Source organism: Heterodontus francisci, chromosome 12 (genome assembly GCF_036365525.1).
Source record: "Heterodontus francisci isolate sHetFra1 chromosome 12, sHetFra1.hap1, whole genome shotgun sequence".
NCBI classification, from domain to species: Eukaryota; Metazoa; Chordata; class Chondrichthyes; order Heterodontiformes; family Heterodontidae; genus Heterodontus; species Heterodontus francisci.
In genome coordinates this window covers 78305177-78326564 of record NC_090382.1, presented here as the reverse complement: position 1 = coordinate 78326564, position 21388 = coordinate 78305177, and the positions used below count along the sequence as shown (strand labels likewise).

Here is a 21388-nt window from a genome sequence, read left to right as displayed (position 1 = left end):
AGCCATGGTGCTGCACATGAGCTGAATGAACTCCTCCATTTGGAGTCCATGACTCCTCACTGCCTCAGGGAACACCGGCAGGCAGGTACACATCTCTCACTGCTTGTCGAAGTGGAGTTAGCGGCCTTGCTTGTGACTCCTGAGGCCCTGCATCTGCGTGCAGCTAAGCATAGCTGTGTCTGTCCTTCATACTCCAAGGGTGCAGCTGTCTCTGCCACTCTCATGTCCTCCTAGTCACTCGTGTTGTGCTCTTCACCCAGTGCCCCTCTTTCTGACCACTAATGAGGACCCACCAATCTTGGTGTATCTGCACTGGTGGAGGGTGTGCTTGAATGATGTGACGGTGCTGGGTCTGCTGGATCGATTTCATCAGAGGTCCCGGTGATACTGCTGCTGCACTGGCTCCCCCTCCACGACTGACCCTGTAGAAGACACAAGAAGGAGATCATGAGAGCAGAGGCTTTTCATTGCAGCAGAAGCTTTGGTATGCTGTTGGATGGGGAGGAGTACACTCCATCCCCTTCATCTACAGATTTCAATATCTTTTCAACCTCTCCTCCAGGTAATCCCATCTCTCCATTGCCCACTCCTCTTGTGCACGCTGTCTACCTTGTATTTTATGCTCTATTCTCCTGCAAGGACAGAAGAGAGAGGAATAATGCAATGCTGGCCACTGTCACCAATGCTAGAAGTTCGTTTAAATGAGAAGCTGTATATATCAGTGCTGCCAGGTCCTCAACAATGCTGGGGAACTTAACTTTGCTGACAGGTCAGTAATTACCCTGGGCACACAACCCTCCCATCAGGAGCATCATGCGCTGGCAGGATGCTCAGCCTGTGTGTCTGCTGGTGGCTGTAGATCTGGAGGCCTTTTGCACTCGCCTTGGCCAGAACAAAGAAGGTCATTAAACCTTTTGCGGCACTGAACCCAGGTCCTCTGGACAACACTGCAGCTACTGACATTTTCTGCCACCTCCAGCCAGGCCTGTTTGGTTTGGCTGGGTGGCCTTCTCCTGCTACCTTCTGGGAACAAGACTCCTCGCCTCTTGCATACTGCCTCCACATAACCTCAAACGTTGCATCGGTAAGTCGTGGGTAGCCCTGCCATGGGTGCCAGGCCTCTGCTTCGCCTCCTACTGACCTCTGGCTTCCATTGCTATGCCAGGCGGCTGCAACTATGAAGGCTTCCTGTCCCCAAATGCAAAATCCTGACCTTGGTGTCAAATTTTGTTTGGTAACGGTCTTGGGACATGTTACTATTTTAAACATGCTATATAAGCCCAAGTTTTTGTTGTATCAATGCTATTCATCTCAGCCATTCCTTAGGGAGTTCCACATTTTCACCAGAATATGAAGTGTGCATAGCAAATTTAATATTATTGTTTTTTTGGTGAAGTTGTGTATTTGTGGATTCCAGACACTGTTGTGCTCAGACTCTTTTTTATCTTAGCCACCCAGAGACAGTATTGAGTACTTCAAGCATAATGTGCAGGCTAACACTTTTTTGGTTGTGTCTCAAAAATGCTAGTCCCACCCTCAGGAGAGCACCTCCATTTCCATTTCTCACACACCAGCTGCATTTATGGTTTCACTGACACTGCAAATTAGTTCCAAGTTATATGCAATTTTTTGGAACACAACTCATTGGCAAGGTGTTAAATCACTGTATCTTTGAAATGGCCTCTGGTGGCTCAGTGAGCAAATGCTTCCTATATGTTAGAGTTAAACTGACCAGGACAGGCCCACATTCAATCCTGTATTTCTGCTGTGTTTCCTGATCTCAGCTTAGACAGTGTTTGGGATTTTACAATTCAATGTTGAAGGGCTAGGGAGGAGAAAAAATTAACCCATCCTGATTGACATCCAGCTGGAAACAGAGAATATGCAATGTCAGATGAAAGCACGTTTGGCCTTGACTGTGGTGCCCCATAGTAAAATAGCCTGCCGTCAATCACTGCCTGGGTTCACAAATGAAGACCAGACACCGGGGCAAGAATGCTGCTCGAGCCTACAGAGTCATATTCTCAGCATCAATCATCACATTCAGTGGAGAAAGAAACAACACTGAGAAAAAAAATTATTGGGTGGTGGGAATTCGGTATTCAGTGGCTTAACATGAGATATTTCTTTTCCTTCTCTCTGTCAGTGTTGGTTATGTTTTGGAATGTCTGTACATCACAATCACATTGTTTTGATGTTTGCTCTGTTGCTATGTATTATTCTATTCTAGAACCATTTATAAAAAGCTTGTATGTAATCAGTTTGTTTTTCTAATGCTGTTTGTTCTTTCATTAGTGACAAATTAGATTTTTTTGTAGACAAATAGAAAACATTGATTTTTCTGAATCAAAATGCATCAATAAATTTCCTACCGTATAGAGGAGGAACTAGTTAAAGGTAATAGCAAGTTTCTGATCAAGAAACCACATAATATCTGAGTTATGGCTATAGGGAACCAAATCCATCCCTTTATGAACGACGTCCCTATTGAACCAATAAATTTTGACGTTCGAAAAAGGCGGTAAGTAAATCCAAGGTTAAGAGCTTTTACTACCTCTGCAGAAGGAACCAGTTCTTACACAATGTCTGAATCTCTTTTGCTAGGAGAGACTTTCTACTTCACAACTATGTTAAAAGGCTTACGAAGAGCTGGCTTTTCAAAGGATGTGTCTTCACTGCGATTTTAGCAAATTCCCTTTTCATGGCACTTGAGACGGATTATCAAATGGCGAATAAATTTTATGTATTTTTTAATGTGAGAAAAGCATCATTTTGAAAATATATTTATGCAGTTGAATTTACTAGTATTTACTGTTTTGAGGGTGTGTGCCCCACATTTCCTGCAGTTTCCCTATGCAACACATCCCTAACCCTAACGTTAAGATCACCCTGAGCCAATCACAAACAGGTGTGCTAAAGTTGCCTGCTGATAATCATACCTCCGTTGGCCCTCTCCTCATTCGCAGAGAAGTGTGTGCCTTCTGCTTAGTACCTTCCTGCAGGATCAGAGTTCAAATCAGCACTACCTTGGTGAAATACATGCCAACCTAGCAAACATGAAAGCTGCCCAAAAGTGTCAAACAACCATGAATATAAAGCTATGCTATGTCAAAATACATAATAACACTGAAAGTACAGTAGGATAAGCTGTAGTTGTGCCCAATATTGCTTCACTTGTTGGGGTAAATATGTACTAAAATGGAAGTGAAAGTTCATGAAAGCCTGAAGGGGAATATAAGGGGTGAAGACATAAGATTTGTTTTCTATGATGTCTGGAGACATGTCCCCTCCATGACAATCACTTTCTTTTACTGTTTATTTGGTTCATTTCCAGTGGCTTGGACATTGAATGTTTTTCTTAATTTTAATATCGGAAAGACATTTGCTCAACTTAACTGAAATCTATTTTCTATTTCAAATTTCTGAATTAATTATTTTTCTTTTCTTTCAAACTTTTTTCCGCTATGTTAACTGATATTCTATTAGGAGAAAATAATGTGTTAATTCATTTTCAGTCTAAAAAAATTCTGCTAGCAAATACATCCACTCTTGTTGATTATGTGACAATGTAGGCGAGGCTTGTAGACTAAAAATTTAGAACTATACACTTCCTTCTAAATGCTGCCCCATGCACCAGTCCCCTTCAAAGTGCTGCATTTCTGCGGGGGGGAGGAAGTGGGGCGGGCGGTGCGGTGGTGTTCAGGGTATTCTGGGTAATTGTCAATAATTTTTACTTCATAATTTATGGATTTTTAATCTTAAAATATGAAAAATAAATGACATTTGTGTTAGTGCTGGATAAATCGTATCATCACTTCTCCAAAAAGTGCCGCTACAGTCTATGACAGAGGTAACAATGCCTTCATTTTAAAATTCTCACCCTTGCGTTCAAAACTCTCCGTGGCTTCGCCCCTCCTAATTTCTGTAACATGCTCCTACAATCCTTCAGGAACTCTATTCCTCCAACTCTGGCCTCCTGTGTGTTCCCCACTACCTTCGCCCCAGCAATGATGGCCGTACCTTCAGCTGTATAAGCCCTAAACTTTGGATTTCCCATCCTAAACATCTCCACCTCTTTTTTTTTCTCCTTTTAAGATCCTGTCTAAAACCTACCTCTTTAACCAAGCTTTTAGTCACTCATCCTCATAATTACTTTCTTTAGCTCAGTGTCACTTTTTTGACTAATAAAATTAATACATTTCTTGCCTATTTTTGGGCATATTATTCACTTACACAAGAACATAAGAACTAGGAGCAGGAGTTGGCAATTCAGCCCCTCGAGCCTGCTCCGCCATTCAGTACGACTGTGGCTGATCTCATCTTGACCTCAACTCCACTTTCCTGCCTGTTCTCCATAACCCTTCAACCCATTACTAATTAAAAATCTGTCTATCTCCTCCTTAAATTTACTCTGCATCCACCACACTCTGGGGTAGTGAATTCCACAGACTCACGACCCTTTGAGAGAAGTAATTTCTCCTCATCTGTTTTAAATCTGCTACCCCTTATCTTAAAACTATGATCTCTCGTTCTTGATTGCCCCACCAGAGGAATTATCCTCTCTACGTCTACTTTGTCAATCCGCTTAATCATTTTATATACCTCAATTAGATATCCTCTCATTCTTCTAAACTCTCTAGAGAGTAAAGGCCTAAACTGCTCAATCTCTCTTCATAAGACAAACCCCTCATCTCTGGAATCAATCTAATGAACCTTCTCTGAACTGCCTCCAATGCAACTACATCCCTCCTCAAGTAAGGGGACCAGAACTGTACGCAATACTCCAGGTGGGGTCTCACTAATGCTGTGTGCAGTTGCAACAACACTTCCCTACTTTTATACTCTTTTCCTTTAGCAATAAATGCTAAAATTCCATTTGCCTTTCTTATTACCCACTGTACGTGCATGAATCGCAGAAAACTAGTATGCAGAAGGACACCCAGATCCCTCTACACCGAAGCACTCTGAAGTTTCTCTCCATTTAGATAATAATTTGCCTTTCTATTCTTCCGACCAAAATGGATAACCTCACACTTATCCACGTTAAACTCCATCTGCCAAATTTTGACCCATTCACCTAAACTATCCATATCCATTCACTTAAATATAGTTTGTGCGATTGTGGTTGTTGACTAATTTCTAAATATCACCAGTGCAGCAGTTTTGACTTTGTCCCACGTCAGAAATAACACATTTCAAAATCAAACTATTTTTCTGCTGAATCCTAAGTAATGGTAAGAATTTGCTATTTTGGTCTTGTTTACTCATATATAACAGGAACTGGTTTCATGATAATCAATCTACTTAAAAGAAGAAGGGAAATTATACATCAAATTAAGAAAAAGGGATGATTTGTGGTGGGGGCGGGGGGTGATCCCAAGTATCAGCTGGAGGAGCAGAGAGGGTGTGAGAATGTCTCTTCAAATATAACCGTTTAATCCCAGTTAATTTATTTTCATTTGGATAGGTGGCTGAACAGCTGTTCTTGGCAATTTACACAGTGGAATTCTTAGCAAAGCTTTATGTCGAGCCAATCAAATATTGGAAGATTGGTTTCAATGTGTTCGATTTCATAGTACTCGTCCTATCCTATATCCAGCGCTTCCTCACTCTCAAACAGAAGCGCAGTATGCCCTGGTTTCATGTAGTGCGACCCCTCCGAACACTCAGGACCATCTCATTTATCCGTGGCTTGCAGGTAAATTGTATTGGTGGCATTGTGAAGAACATGAGATAGCAGTTAGATTGTTTGAGCAGATAAATGTAAGATGACATCAGGCACTGTTGATGTAAATCAAAATTAAGGACTTGCTCATTCCTTAAAATTATTCCCAGCTCTTTTTGGAGTGATTTCCCAGTTTTTGTTTCCTGTTACATAGGTCCTTTCTACTGCCTTGGTGAGCACGTTGAAGAGTGTTTTCTTCGTCCTGTTGCTCCTCTTCCTTCTGATGACTGTTTTCGCACTGATTGGATATTATTTTTATGGAAGCATAGAAAACGCTGATTACAAAAACTGGGGTAGCCTTAGAGCTGCATTCTTCACACTCTTCAGTTTAGTAACGGTAATGAAACATTACCATCATTCTATAGCATAACTATGGTTGCTCAAAAGAACATAGTCAGAATAATGATTATTTCTCTAGAAGCTCATAAATCCTAATAAATAAAATTTAAGAAGTCAGGTTTATTCTTTAGGATTTGAGGTGTCATTTATTATTGTGGATTTAAGGTGTAAGCTTGCCTCAGTTGGTCTTATCTCTGAGTCAGTGGACTGTGGGTTCAAGTTCTACTCCAGCGGCTGCGCCAGTGCACTACTGAGGGACAGCTGTGCTGTTGGAGGTGCTGTTATTTGGATGACACATTAAACCGAGACACTATCTTCCCTGTCAGGTAGACGTAAAAGATTCCATGGTACCATTCGAAGAAGAGCAGGGGTGTTCTTTCAGATGTCTTGGCCAACATTTACCTCTCAATCAACATCATTAAAATATCTATCTCATTGCTCTTTGTGGGACCTAGCTGTCTGCAAATTAGTTGCCATATTAGCTTTCCTACATTACAACAGTGACTGCACTTCAAAAAGTATTTCATTGTCTGTGAAGTGCTTTGGGATGTGCTGAGGTTATGAAAGGTCGATACGTTAAAAAAATTATTTCTTTTTCTTTCTTTCTTTGATGTATCTCCAAAGCCCTTGTATCTAAAAATAATGATGGAAATCTAATCACTGCTGTTGGCCTGAGAGGCAGCGCAGACATGCCAACAAAGATTTGATTTGTCAGTAAAATGAAGCCTCTCTCGCTATCAAATTCAGGGAACACATCAAAGTTATCCCACCAGTTGGAAGAGATTTGACTGCTGGGGGCAGGTGCTCTGTGCTGAGGGAGTCAATAGTTATCACACTTATTGGGAGGTGGAGTTTGCAGTTGCTCATGGCAAATGGGCATTTGGGGTCTGTTAGGACAGCATAAAGCAAAAGGGGAGGAAAGAGTGTTTGCTGGGAGAGAAAACGGAAAGTCGTGGAATATGTTCTCTGGGAGTAACAATAATTTGTGGAGTTACCAATTAGCATCACAGACAGTTTTAGCCCAGTACAGAGGCAATATTACAGATCTAACTGAATATTCTCTATAATGAAAGTGCTTGTGGATTTTGACGATGGAATAATCTCACTTTAGAGTGTATCAGACAGCAAGCCAAGTCTGATGTGTACATTCCAGCAACAAACAAATTCTATCTGCTTATATGGATTTCTCTTACCACGATGGTTTATATTGATGGAGATTGTACACCACTGATGACATTTTCATCTAAATGACCCATAGTTTGGAGATCCAGCAGCACTGGAGACCTAGTTGGTCCTGAATCTTGATGCTGTCATTTACAACTAAAAGTGTTTTTATATTTGGTGCTTTTGTATTTCTCCTGTTAGGTGAGTGAAATCTGTACCTTGGCTTCCTGTTTTTACATTGTCAAATCTACTACTGTATCCCAGCAACAGAATCATAGGTCCCTGAAAATCTGAGGCTGCAAATTAACTAACAGGATAAGGACGACAGGTTTAGCAATGTTAACCTAGGAAGCCAATACACAGAGTTCACTCTCTGTGACCAAAACTGCAGAACTAACAAATATAACAGCATGGAACTCAATTTCCTTCTTATGGAAATGTTGATCTTAATTTGAAACGGAAGCAGGAAGAAATTTAAATGGGGAGAGGGTTGTGTGGAGATCAAGGATCTTTGAGCACCACACACTGGGGCAACTTTATCATCATAGGCAAACTGCGGGACTAAGTGCAGCTTCATATAACCTGTTAGAGATTAAATAAACCAAGAATAAGTGTTACCCAGCAATAAGAAATTATCTTTCAAAAACAAGGTCTATCTGAAGATTTTACTACATAAGTAGTACTAGTTAAAATAATTGAGGTTTATAAACCCACTGCAATCTATATTGGTTTATGTTTGGAAAAAATAGCAACTTATGATTTTTATACCAAATCTTTTGATTTTTAAAAGTTTGTTTCCTGATTTATGCGAGGGTGCGTTGGCATCACTGGTAGTGGCTACCAACTTTGAGGCATTTCGGCTGCAGTCCAAACCACACAACCAGAAGGCCTCTAGCCATGAAAAATAGGACATTTACTTTATCAGATTCTCCATAGCCCTTTAGAAGTCTCCCATCTCATTTGCATAGAATTATCCTGCTTACACCTGATTTTGGTGTAACTGATCCAATTCTCTGCCTCTATTTGGAGGATCCTCAGGAAATCTCTGGACATTACAAGGAGGGTAGGGACCAAGCTTAATGCATCCCTGGCCCTTTCTGGTCTGCTTTGTACAAAGAGATAAGCATATACAGCGGAGGAAATTGGCTATCTATGTTTCATGGGTGATCGCTGATTAAGGATCAGAGTGGAACTTCTAACCAATTTTGTTTTTCCCGAGCATTTGAGGCAAACTGTTTGTAACACTCCTAACTTGACACAGACCAATAACTGAACCTGGTATTTTCCTCATGGACTTGGCTGTATATCATACCACCAACTGAGCTACAGTGGAAGCCTGAGGGATTTGTTTTCAGATTATGAGATGACATATTAATTTAACAATATGACTGCAGAGGCCCTGAAGTAGAATGGGTAGGTATACATGTCATTATCTGTCTGCAGCTGTCCACAGATTCTGCCCAAATTTTATATCATCAGATTTCTCAGTAGCTTTCCTCTGCCACTGCCAATAAATATTAAAGGTAATAATTATTTTAACTAGTCCTACTTATATAGTAAAATCTTCAGAGAGACCTTGTTTTTGAAAGATAATTTCTTATTATTGCTGTGTAACACTCAGAATCATTCAGATTCTCACTACAGTCAATAAAGATCTAAAATAGACGAGCAAGCATATTTACCTCTGTGAAGAATGTTATGATCCTGTAGTTATTTTTCTTTTCCGGGAAGTATGCAGTGTGCCTTTAAGGCTGTAAAAGGATCGGTACTGCTTTAAGGCAACAAGCTCCGGGGACCGTGAGCCAAAGAATGCATCCTAGTTACCCGGCAACAGCCACTCAGGACCAAGGACACAAGATACAATGTTGCCGATTGACATTTGAAACTAGCTGAAAAAAAATGGCTTTTGAGACACTGTTAACAGACACAGACAGCTGGAGCAGCATGAACCTAACAGAGTTCTCTGATAATTTAAACTGAAGGAAGGTGAATTTTAGACTGATCACTTTTTGACCCCTCAAAATTCTAAAGCCAAATTGATTCATTGAAGTGTTTGCGAGTTGTTGATCGGCTGAGGTCATTGCTGGATGAAAGAGGAGCTGCAGTTTTGGATGTTGGATATTTTCTTTTACTCCCATCGGAGGGCTGTGAGGACTTCAAGCAAACTTGGACAGTTCCACGTTGGAAGATTCCACTTCGGCAGGAGCGTAAATCTGCAAGGACACTAATTTTCTATTTTAAATGTTGTTTATATCTTAGTAGTGTTGAAGAATTTAGTTTTTCTAATTAAACACTTAATTTGTTGATATAAAGACACCTGTTTTGGTTAGCCTCATTTGGGAGTTATTAGATGGTCAATTTGGCTGTGGTTTTCTTTAATTTGGAAAGTTTAAAGTGATATGTTAGGTGATATGTGGAGTGGCGGGTGATTTGACAGTGCGTTGCAGAATCGTATATTTTGATTGGGGCTTTGTCTTGAGCGGTCGGTCGTAACAAGATAAAGAAACATTACATTACTAAACATTATGGCCTAGAAATGTGATCACGCTATACATATTTTACAGGTTAATAATGGGCACATCAGGGTTCAATGTAGAGGGTATTGTGCTTGTGCTCATTCCACACTGGAAGTGTGGAACCATATTGGATTGGGCAGCCCTGTGGGTATTAAAAACCATCATTAAAATATTTAAATAAGGGTCCATGCTTGTTGTAGGGCACTTTTGTGAAAGTGATTTGCCCCAGCACCTGACTCCCCATAACTGGAGTCTTGAACTAGAGTATGGACAGTACTACCTGTGGCTGTCAAGGTCTCCATGACCCTAACTTTTATGCAACAAGCTCTTTCTAGGCTGAAACAAGTGAGATTGGTGGCATCTCCCGAGGTTGCTGAGACTGTCTATGCCAGGGGGATCATCTACATCTATTTCTCTCCCAAATACTAATAATAGTGAAGCAAGATGAGAGAGCACTAGGCTTCACCCATATTGCAAGTTTCCCCAGGGGGAAAGGTGCCATAAATTGCACCCATATTATTCTTTCCATATGATCCTGGCATCTTTCTGAATAGAAAGGGATTCTGTCCCTCAATTTCCAATTTCTTTGCCTGACAGCAATCATGATTCATATATTCTGTGCCAGTCCTTTGTGTCCCCTTTATTCCATCAGGTCACAAGCAAGGTACTAGGTGGCAAGGAGTAATCTCTTCAGACATGTCAGGAACTTGAGTACAGTTGTAAACCTGGCCTACAAGTGCCATGCCACCACCAGAAGCATCACTGAAAAGATAGTTGGTGTTTTCATGCAACGTTTCCACTGCCTAGACCATTTAGGAGGAACTTTGCAGTACAGCCCTGATTGTATATCCAAATTTGTGATTATCTGCTGTATGTTGCATTACTTTGCCATAACCTGCCCTTACCACCACCTCACCAGCAAGAAGTGCAGAAGGAAGAATAGGAACAACATTGGCCACCAGTGTCCCTAAATGCCAGAGCTTTTAAAGAGCAGCTTATCCAAGAGTGCACCACATGAACCATCCATCCCATCCCTATACACCAACAGATCCTGTTTGACACCTGTCGCAACCTATCCCTAAATCTTAGCTCCTCAACACTTTTGGATGGTTTTTCACCACATGTAGATCTTTCCTCTGGCCCTACCCTGTGAAAAGTGTGTAAAGCCAGTCTCTCAGCTGGTGCTTGCTACAGTTAAATTGTGTGATCCTGCATGTTTAGGACGGCTGGTCTCCACTTTCAGAAGTGGCATGGGCAAGCAACAGTTTCAGCACTTGAACTGCAAGAGAGGAACAAGGGCTAGCGTTTATAGTGAAGGGAGAACAGAAAGAGAAGTGGCTGATGGAAGCAGCTGCAGTTTGCCAGGTAGAGTTTGTAAGCATAGATAGAAGTAAGAAGATAAAAAGAGGATAATGTGTAAAGAAATCCTGAGCGATGTTTCCTGCAGCATTGCCACTCGCTAGGACCATGATGTTCTCCCTAACCATGCTGGCTGGCTCAGCCTCCTCCGGTCATGGCTTCCTGTCATGTTTTATGTGTAATCTCCTGCAAGAAAGAAAGGGAGTGTGTTCATAACACCTGTGAGGTGCTTACAGAATGTACCTGTCATGGAAGAATAGTTCATATGTAGCTGGTACGAGGTGTGGGGAAGTGGGGTTGCAATAGTGGTGAGAATAGGCATGTGAGTAGGAGGATAAGTGGGTGGAGTGAAGTGTGATGCAGTGGTTGTAGGAGAGTGAAGGGAAATGGGGAGGGAATTATGTGAATAGTGGGGCTGCAGGTCTGAGGAGAAAGAGTTGGTGAGCTAAGCAGTAAGATTCTTATTGACAACTCTAGTAAGATCAATGAACATCTTTTGGCATTGCAACCATGTCCTGGGAGCTAAGGTCTTCACAGTAACCTCCTCTGTCCTCTTCCCACTGACGGTGGAGGTGTTGCTTGGAGGCCTTTCTGTCCCTATAGGAAACAGCACCTCTCTCCTCCTGTCAACACAGCATCAGAGATTCTCTGAACCTCTTGCAGCCATTACTCCACTTGCAAAGTTCTGCTGCTGTCACCAGCCATCGTCCACCTCCCCTTTAAGAGAATAAAAGCAAAATACTGTAGATGCTGGAAATCTGAAATAAAAACAAGAAATGCTGGAAATACTCAGCAGGCCTGGCAGCATCTGTAGAGAGAGAAGCAGAACTCTGCTTCTCTCTCCACAGATGCTGCCAGACCTGCTGAGTATTTCCAGCATTTCTTGTTTTTATCCCCTTTAAGAGAAACTGGCTGCCTTTAAGTGGTGCCAGTCAAGGGTGATTTTCCACGCTCCCTCACCCCACTCAGTCTCGGGTAGCACTGGCTGCATGCCTGGCTCATAAATTGGTGTTGACAGCTCCTCATTATCATGATCCCTGGAACCATGTGAATAAGTACATACAGCGCATGGGCAACCTCTTGCTAGCCCATGTTTTGGGTGCAATCGACTTTCTAGGCCCATTTCTCTGAAAACCTGTGGCTGCTCCAGCATACTCCTGATATAAACTTTGCAGAAGGCCACCGGAATTGGCTGATAAATAAACCGGGAAACTGATCTTCCATCCTTCCAATGAAGTGTTAGAGGCTGATCCTCTGCCCTCCCCAAATATAAACCATCAACATATGGAGGCCGGGGGGGGGGGGGGTGGGGGTAGGGTCTCCCTACTTTAGGAATTTCCATGCCTCAGGGTCTTAATGGCACCTGGTCAGACCAGCCATGCCTCCCCAACAACTGGCACCTGTGTGGCCATTTCAGGCATTAAGGTTGGATTTAAGTTCTGGACCCCTGAAGAAAAACATGATTTTAAAAGAAAAATTGTATAGCAGTCCCCTTGCAAAGGGAACAGTGAAGGGCAGCAAATGTTTCCTCGAGGGGCCCCCAACATCTATCTTGATCACCTTAGTTAGATTTTTCCGCCTAGTTTTTATGACAGGCTTCCTAGATATGTCCCTAGTTGCACAGGCACTTGCCAATGCTATTCATGAACTTACATGGGGTGAGGAGGGGGGTAGGGGTTGGTGGAATGTGATGGTCCTTGGCACGCACATTTCAGTATTTACATGAAAATGGACCCACTGCAGATTTTTGGGCTTTGTAGTTTTATAATCACAGATTAGTAAAAAGCTTCTTTCCATAACATTATACATAGAGGAAAATATCTCAAGATTTCAGGTAGTTTGGAAAACAAAGCACAGTTGTTTGCAAAAGATAAAGATTTTGTGTGTGGAGAAAATTAACATTGTGTTAAGTTATTTCATATAGTATGGTTTAAATGACTCCTACTATCTTGCAGTTGGACGGCTGGACTGATCTTCAGGCTGAAACAGGCGAACTTGGCTTCAAGTCAAGCAGAATTTTCATAATTGGTTTCATTTTGCTGGGATGCTTCCTCTTCTTCAACCTCTTCATTGGAGTTGTCATTATAAATATACGGGTATGTTCAGGCCTCTTTTTACCATATGTCATTAAGCACCTATTCAGTAAATCCAGCAAAATGAATTATATTGTTATTCCTAGGAAACGACTAGAGAGTTTAATAAAGGGATCCAAGCTGAACGAGAAACTATGTTGATCCAAAAGAAACAAGCTATATTACAGAGACAGCAAGCTCATATCACACAGTTAATGGAGAAACAGGTATTTAATCCATTTTGATTCCACTGAGACCCTCAGTCTTATTAACCAGGTGCGGCTGCCAAATCCCAAATCTGAATTCATTACTTCTGACTGCTTTGTGAAATGGATGTTTGAATTGACTTGTGCATGTACAGTGTAACATTCACATAATAAAGTTATGTACGATTATGTCGTCACAATACTATTAATTGTAGGAATTTGGACTTCGGGCACGAGGTCAAAGTGAGAGGGGAAAAGTTTAGGGGGGATATGCATGGAAAGTTCTTTACGCAGAGGGTGGTGGGTGCCTGGAACGCGTTGCCAGCGGAGGTGGTAGATGCGAACACGATAGCGTCTTTTAAGATGTATCTAGACAGATACATGAATGGGCAGGAAGCAAAGAGATACAGACCCTTAGAAAATAGGCGACATGTTTAGATAGAGGATCTGGATCGGCGCAGGCTTGGAGGGCCGAAGGGCCTGTTCCTGTGCTGTAATTTTCTTTGTTCTTTGTTCTTTGTTCTTTGTATATGCTAAGTATGCTAGTTACACTGCATATTTTAGGTTTCTTCTATATCTTTTTGGTACCAATTTTCCTCTTCACTTAAGTTCCTTCTTTTCTCCTCTTCTTTTCTAAGCTGGTGACAAATGTGAAGGTGCAGTTCCACAGGCACTAGCCACCTTCCAATTGGCCAAATTTTTGTATATGAGCAGAATGTTACAGCCAAGCTCAATCCTACCCTCGCCGACGTTTGCAACATTGGAACGCTATGAGGAGTGGGAACCCTAAATTATGTTTTCCTTTTCCTAACCTGAGTGCATGGAGTCCTTTTGTAACACCTTACTCTCAGTGCCATTCTGGTTGAGATTAGTGCACTAAAACAAACTCTGGACATAGCCCTGGACATTTGGGTCTATATGGTTTAGCACCACATCTGGTTGTATTTGCCCAATGAATCAACATTCTATATCAGTTCCAATATTTGGAAATGGTAGGCTGATTTCACAGATGATCAGATGTGTATCTGGATGTCCTTTACTTAATGCCAGTGCCCAAACTGGAACTCCCTGAATTTATTCATATTCACAAATGACACCTAAGATGGATATTTTCCCCTGCAGTTGGTCTGTGAAAAATATTGGAAGCCTTGGATGAATCTGAACACCAGTGGAATTTTACTGCGAAGCTGAAGTTCCATTGCCAGGGCCGAAACTGAGAGGCGGCCCAGCTTCGGTCGGCGGCAGGACCTTGGGAGGCATATTCCCAGCGGTGGCCAATTAAGTAGCCGTTGCCGGGGCTGCCATCCCAATTAAGGACTGCGGTCCACCCTTCAAGAGCTGTGGGCCCAATCAGAGGGCCAGCAGCTCAGCAGCACCACCGCTAGCGGTGGCCATTGCTGAGGCTGCAGTTGCAAGGAGAGGACACCTCAATGGCTGAGGCGTTTTTGAAGAGAGGTAAGTGGGGTTGGGGTGTCAGGGCCAGACAGACAGGCCCCAGCAATTTGGAGGGGGTGGGTTGTGAGGCAGAGGTGTCCCTGTTGCCACAGGGGTGGCTATTGCCACTGGAGGGCCCTTCCATCGTCCATGGAGTGCCCAAAAAGCAGGCACATGGACCCCCCCTACAGAGCCTGCTGGGAGGCCGCCAGGTTTCACTGGGCATTCTCCCCATGGGCGGCAGGCCCCCACAACGTGGAGACAGGAAGTGACCCTTAATTGGCCACTTATGTGGCTCAACTGGGCTCCCGGTGACTGTGGTGGATCTTCCACTTTTCTTGCAGCTGGCAAACTGGCAGTGCAATGGGAAGACGCCATGCACTCCTGATCCATTCCACGCCATTTTGCCAGCCTTTCTGACTCCCAGCCTGTCGCCAAAGGCCTGGTAAACCTCCAGCACCCATTTCCATCCTAATGAGTCGAACTGCACCCTTTGCACTGGTGCTGTTTTGAACAGTGTCACTACCCCCGTGAACTTGCGCACATTTTGGGGGGAATTTTATGCTTTGCCCCATGCCACTTTGAAGGTGGGGAGAGCATATAATCGTGCGGGATAGTGGCGGGGGGTACCCCGCCTTCACCCAAATTAGGTCCCGGGCGGGTAGACCTGTGAACAGCCTTCCCGCCTCACCACCATTGAAGCCCTAAAGTGGGCAACTAATGCCCAATTAAGGGCCTCATCCTGCCTCTGCCAGAATTAGCCCAGCAGCAGGTGGGCCTGTTGCCGCTTGGGCAGCATGACAAGCAAAACTTCCAGGTTGCTTGCTGGCTAAGGGGGTGCTGGGTGGTTGCCTCATTAAAAGACACAGTGCCTGAATGCGGGACCCAGCATCGGGAAGGGGGACCCGCTGAGAGCCACCCCACTGCCCTTGCTGCTGGCCCCCCCACACCCCTCCTCCCCCATGAACCCTACCCTACGAAACTCCACCCGCCCTGACTTACCTGTGGCCTGGTTCCAGGACCTCAGGTGAGTGCTGTACCAGCAGCAGCCACCACCGCCACGGTGATGCTGCTCTGTTAAAGAGCATCCAGCCTCTGATTGGTCAACAGCTCTCAGCAGGTGGACCTTCCATTGCCGGGGTCCTTGATCCCGGGGAAAGCCTGCCACTGTTCACCTAAGTGCTTAATTGGCACTTGATTTTGTGGGCCTTCTTCAGAGGAGATGACGCGGGGCTCGTGCCAGGGCTTTAGGCAGTGCTCAAGACCCTCGTTGCCCAGATAAAATCCTGGCCTATATGTGTGTGTCTCTTTCTAATTAGTGAATTACCCAGTTCTTCAGTAATTTAACTACACTCACGAAAAGGTAGAACTTTAGTTGTTGGCGGATCCTGCACTCCTACACCTTGATTTTGCTTACCAGCTTTGGTATGAGGACAGATTATGAACACAAGCCACAGCCCAAGGGAGGCTTTGCATTCTATTCAATACTTGTAATCTATAGACCTGTGCTATTATGAAGTGGCAGGATATGGGTTTACACCCATAGTTTTCCAAGTATTGCCCCTTCTCTGACTTCTCTTCCCTCCTAATACACAAAAGAGAGTGAAAAGTTACATTTGGAAATGGGTAAAAAAAAAGTCAAGGGGACGGTTATGAGATGGGGCAACAAGTAAACAAAATGTAAATACCTGAGGTGCTGTCAGAGCAAGGAGTGGGAATAGGAGCTGAGTCATGAGGCTGGCTGACAAATGCTCATCAATCTCACTCTTCACACCAACACTCACCCTGGACCTTGCCATCTCTCATGGCCTCTTCACTTCTGAGGTCTCAATGACTGACTGAAAATATTGTATCTAACCACATCCTCATTTCCATTTCCACCCTCATTCCCAACTTTCCCTGATTCCAGTACTCTCACCATTCACCCTTGGAGAAAAAACTCTTCCCCAACTCCCTCACTGATCCATTCTCAAACTCATTCTCAGGCCTAGCACTAGGCAGAAGGGCCAAGAATATCGAGCCCTTTCCAAAGACAAGTGGTTAGTGTTAATGGGTTTTGCTGAATGAAAACTGAGCACTTTCCTAAAGAACAGAATGGAACATTGTCTGGCAAGTCACTCTGACTTCCACTTGCCCACATCCTTGCAGTTAGATCAAGACTAGGAGTAACAGTACCTCACTCACTTGGTGTAAATTATGGCTGTGGAGCCAGAGAAAAAAAAAGACAGAAATTACTCAAAACAGAGAAAAATATGGATTAACTGCATTTTTTTTGCCCTACATTCCAGAAAACCAGCCAATTTGAAAGCTTCAGTGAAATGGTAGAGAAGTTCAAACAGACCCTGCGACATGATGATTATGTTTTGTTGGATGATCTATGTTCAAGTCTGTCATTCATAGATATTTACCTCACGAGCCTTGATGAACAGGACAATACCTTGTACAAGTGAGTAAGAAGATATTCCATGTAAGAGGGTGCAGGCTCACGTGCTGCATGCATTGTATAAAATTGTGCAGGTTCATGTGCTCCATGTGTGTAAGAAGATGTAGGTTTATGTGTCATTCACATTCTCAGGCCAAGATGTCCAGTGACCTGTTCTTAGGGTTTTGCCTATACTACACTTGAGGCCCATGAGAGCCGTCTGCAATTAATCACAGCTCACTTTTGCTTTCTCTACCTTTGGGGTGCATTTGAAGGTTGCACTACATTAAAGGTGCTATATAAATATAACTGCTGTTGTTGGGCCTGTGCTTGGCTTTCTGCTTCCCCAGAACTTTGCTTGATATTGTGAAGTGACTGGCATGGGTGCTTTCTGAAGACAAAATAAACTGTTTGAAAAGCCTTGGAAATTTGGGAAAGAAGTGAGTGGTGGAAAAAAGAAAGCCAAAAGAAAAGAAGTAATGATGAATTGGTTTCAGATCGGGACTGTGAATATTAGCGTAGTGACCATTTCTGTTATTTCTTTGCAATGAAAAAATAGAGTTGACAGTCAAAGTTATCAACAGTAGTTGCTACACAGTGTGAAATGCAATTTGATACAATATTTATATGATGAGTGGACCATGACAGGAGAGTTGAAATTATGTTCATCCTTTGATGAATATATCAGGGCAACTGAGTGATACAGTCAATCTGATGTTGGCCTTTTGCCTCGAGCAGTTAGATTCAAATTCAGCCCATTCATATACAGTGAATGGCAGGACCCTGGGGAGTATTGTTGAGCAGAGAGACCTTGAAGTGCAAGTACATAGTTCCCTGAAAGTGGCAACACAGGTAGACTGGGTGGTGAAGAAGGAGTATGGCATGCTTGCCTTCATCGGCCGAGGCATTGACTACAAGAGTTGGGATGTCATGTTACAGTTGTACATAACATTAGTTAGGCCGCACTTGGAGTACCATCTGTAGTTCTGGTCGCCGCACTACAGGAAAGATCTGATTAAGCTAGAGAGGGTGCGGAAAAGATTCACAAGGATGTTGCCTGGTTTGGAGGGCTTGAGTTATAAAGAGAGATTAGATAGGCTGGATCTGTTTTCCCTGGAGTGAAGGAGGCTGAGAGGGGACATGATAGAGGTATATAAAATCATGAGAGGCATAGACAGAGTCTGTTTCCCATGGTATGGGTGACTAAAACTAGAGGGCATAGATTTAAGTTGAGAGGGAGGAGGTTTAAAGGGGATCAAAGGAGTACATTTTTCACACAAAGAATAGTGGGTATCTGGAATGAGCTGCCAGAGGAGGTGGTGGAGGCAGTAACAGCAGCAACATTTAAGAGGCATCTGGACAGGTACTTGAATGAGCAAGGCATCGAGGGATATGGAATTAATGCAGGCAGGTGGGATTAGTATAGATAGGCATTATGGTCGGCATGGACACGGTGGGCCGAAGGGCCTGTTTCTCTGCTGTACGACTCTATGACTCTGTGACTCTATGATATCTGTAGGGATCTATGTGAAATGAGTTGTGATGGACTCAATTCAGTTCTGCAGCCCATAGCACCAAACTCTCTCAAATTGAGCACTAATTCTCATTCAGACAGATCAAAGGATAGCCAGTCTAGGAAATTTAAAAAAAATTGTCACACATTTACAGGAGCGCTCCTTTGATGAGGTTGCAGCTGAGGCTGGTTGTGTCAAAATAGAGGGAGCTTTACTCTGCATCTGCCGTGCTATAACTAATTGAGAATGCTTGAGGCTGATACTGGATGCCTGAAAGGGAAAGTGCCATGCTCCTATAATAATATCCCTCATCTTGCTGAGCATATAAAAGTGTTTGGGGAGCTGAAATCAGATCAATTGGTACACATGATGGCAGATTTTGTTCTTATGATGGAGGAACAGAAGGACAAAGTGGGTCTTGAAAGAGGGAGTGGCAGAAAGAATGGGAGAGACATAGTGAAAGAGTGGGAAACAGAGAGAGAGAGAGAGAGGGGGACAGAGAGAGCTGCCACAGTTGAATTGCTTGCTGAATGTCAACACAGAATTCAAAGCCAGAGCTCTGATCTGCAGTCCTTGGATGGTCTGGAGATGGGTTTGAACCCTGTGTCCACTGATACACAGGTGGGAATGCTACCACTATGCAAAAGCTTCCTTCAGGACATTGGTGCCAATGCATTGATTGTTTTCATTTTTTTTTAAATGACCAGGTTGGATTTCTCTCTGTGCTCCATTCCCCCACCATTCCCATCTCCCCCACCTTAAAACCCTCCTGCTCGCCTTGCAACAAGTCATGGAGTCACGTTGAAGGGAACCAGTCAATGGATCCGGTAAAAGTGCCCTCTTTGTTGACTGGTTAATAAAGCATTGAGGTCTTGAGCTTTATAAATAGAGGTATAGAGCAGAAAAGCCAGGAAGTTATGTTAAACCTTTATGAAATACTAGTTTGGTCCCAGCTGAAATATTGCGTCCAATTCTGGGCACCACACTTTAGGAAGGACATGAAGGTTTTGGTGAATGTTTTTGGTGAATGCTCCAGGGATAAGGTTATGCAGATAGAATGGAGAAGCTGGGGTGTTGTCCTTACAGCAGAGAAGACTAAAAGGAGATTTAGTAGAGGTGTTTAAAAGTATGAAAGATTTAGAGAGAGTAAATAAAGAGAAACTGTTTCCAATGGCTGAAGGATCAATAACCAGAGGGCACAGATTTAAGATGATTGGCTAAAACATCATGAGGAAAAACATTTTTTATGCAACGAGTGCTTTGGATTTCAAATGCACTGCCTGATAGAGTGGTGGATACAGATTAAATAGTCGCCTTCAGAAGGGAATTGGATAAATAATTGAAAGAGAAAAATTGCAGGGATATGGGGAAAGAGCAGGGGAGTGGGACTAACTGAAAAGAGCCAGCGAGACTGGATGGGCGGAATAGCCTGCTACTTTGCTGTACTGTTCTATGATTCCTCTGCCCTGCACCTGGTCAATTGGCAATTTGATGGGGGTGTTTATAATTATGAAGGGAATGAGATAAAACAGATGCAAAAAGATTATTGCTCGTGATTCAGGGGTTTAAAAAGAGGGGGGGGTATAGATATAAGGCTAGGTCAAGAGATTTAGAGCAGGCAGCAGGAGAAATCTTTTTACACAGAGGGTTGTATTGCTGTAAAGTGTGCCATTAGAGTTAATGATTGAAGGAGAGACCATGTGGACATTTAACAGTGTTAGGTGGGTGGTTGAAGGAAAACAGTTATGGGGTCAGGGTGAGGGGTGTATGGGTCAGGAAAAAGATTTTAAAAAAACAATGATTGTGATGAATGGCCTGCTTTCATGCTATAATTTAGATGTAAAATACAAGTGTTATGAATGCTGGACTTTGTAACATGATTATGTTTTTAAAACTGTGTTTTTTAAAAGTTTAAGATGGAGTTTGAGTAGTTAGGTGACCTTACATCCACTCTGCTGAAGAACAAGGCAGAAATCCTGGTTATCAGGATAACAGAGAACACAGATCAAAAACTCTTTTTAAAAAAATAGAGGCTGCAGGGGTATAACATCTGAAGAACAATGAGTTTCACCCTCCTAGACTTTCAGATCGTAAACAAGGAGTCAGTGATTCTGAAGATGCAAATATTCTAGGCAGTTATTAACACCTGGAAACAATAAAAGGCTCAGGTGGCTCTGTTGAAAATCACACTTCTGTACTTTGCATATTGGAAAAGGACAATAAGCTATTGATGTTTGATTCCAGATAAATTTAACAGGTTTTCTGAAGGCTGACAGGCTGTACAGAAGACCAGTGGTCTCAACCTCAGAGCAGGCTGTAAAGAAGGCAATCAGCCTTGGCAGCCATGAGAGTGAGAGAGAGAGAGAAAAAGAGAAGGAACACCCACTCTTGGAAGCAAATACAGTGAAAGGCTGTGAAGACTTGAACCTGTTTTGAAAGTTGAAGTTTGCAGAGAAGTCAAAGCCCAACAGGATAACTTTATTGATGGATGTCCAGGTCGAAAGTGCTCAGAGAAGTGAGCGAAGAGGACAGTGGCTTTGAGAAATGTCTGGGAGATCCAATCCATTGCATCTGGGAGTTTGGGACTTTTAACTGTGATGATTTCACCATCAAGGAGGACTGTGCAATGTATAAGTG

At 43.0% G+C, this 21388-nt stretch overlaps 1 protein-coding gene across 1 annotated transcript; it reads left to right on the top strand.

The window, feature by feature from the left end:
* The first annotated feature begins 447 nt into the window (after positions 1-447).
* LOC137375709 (cation channel sperm-associated protein 3-like) lies at positions 448-21187 on the top strand. The gene is given in 11 exon segments (XM_068043094.1): positions 448-562; positions 2452-2521; positions 2605-2743; positions 5468-5698; positions 5880-6062; positions 13059-13199; positions 13283-13402; positions 17104-17255; positions 18142-18164; positions 19104-19162; positions 20996-21187. Coding segments are annotated over 11 exon segments (1425 nt in total).
* The last annotated feature ends 201 nt before the right edge of the window (positions 21188-21388 follow it).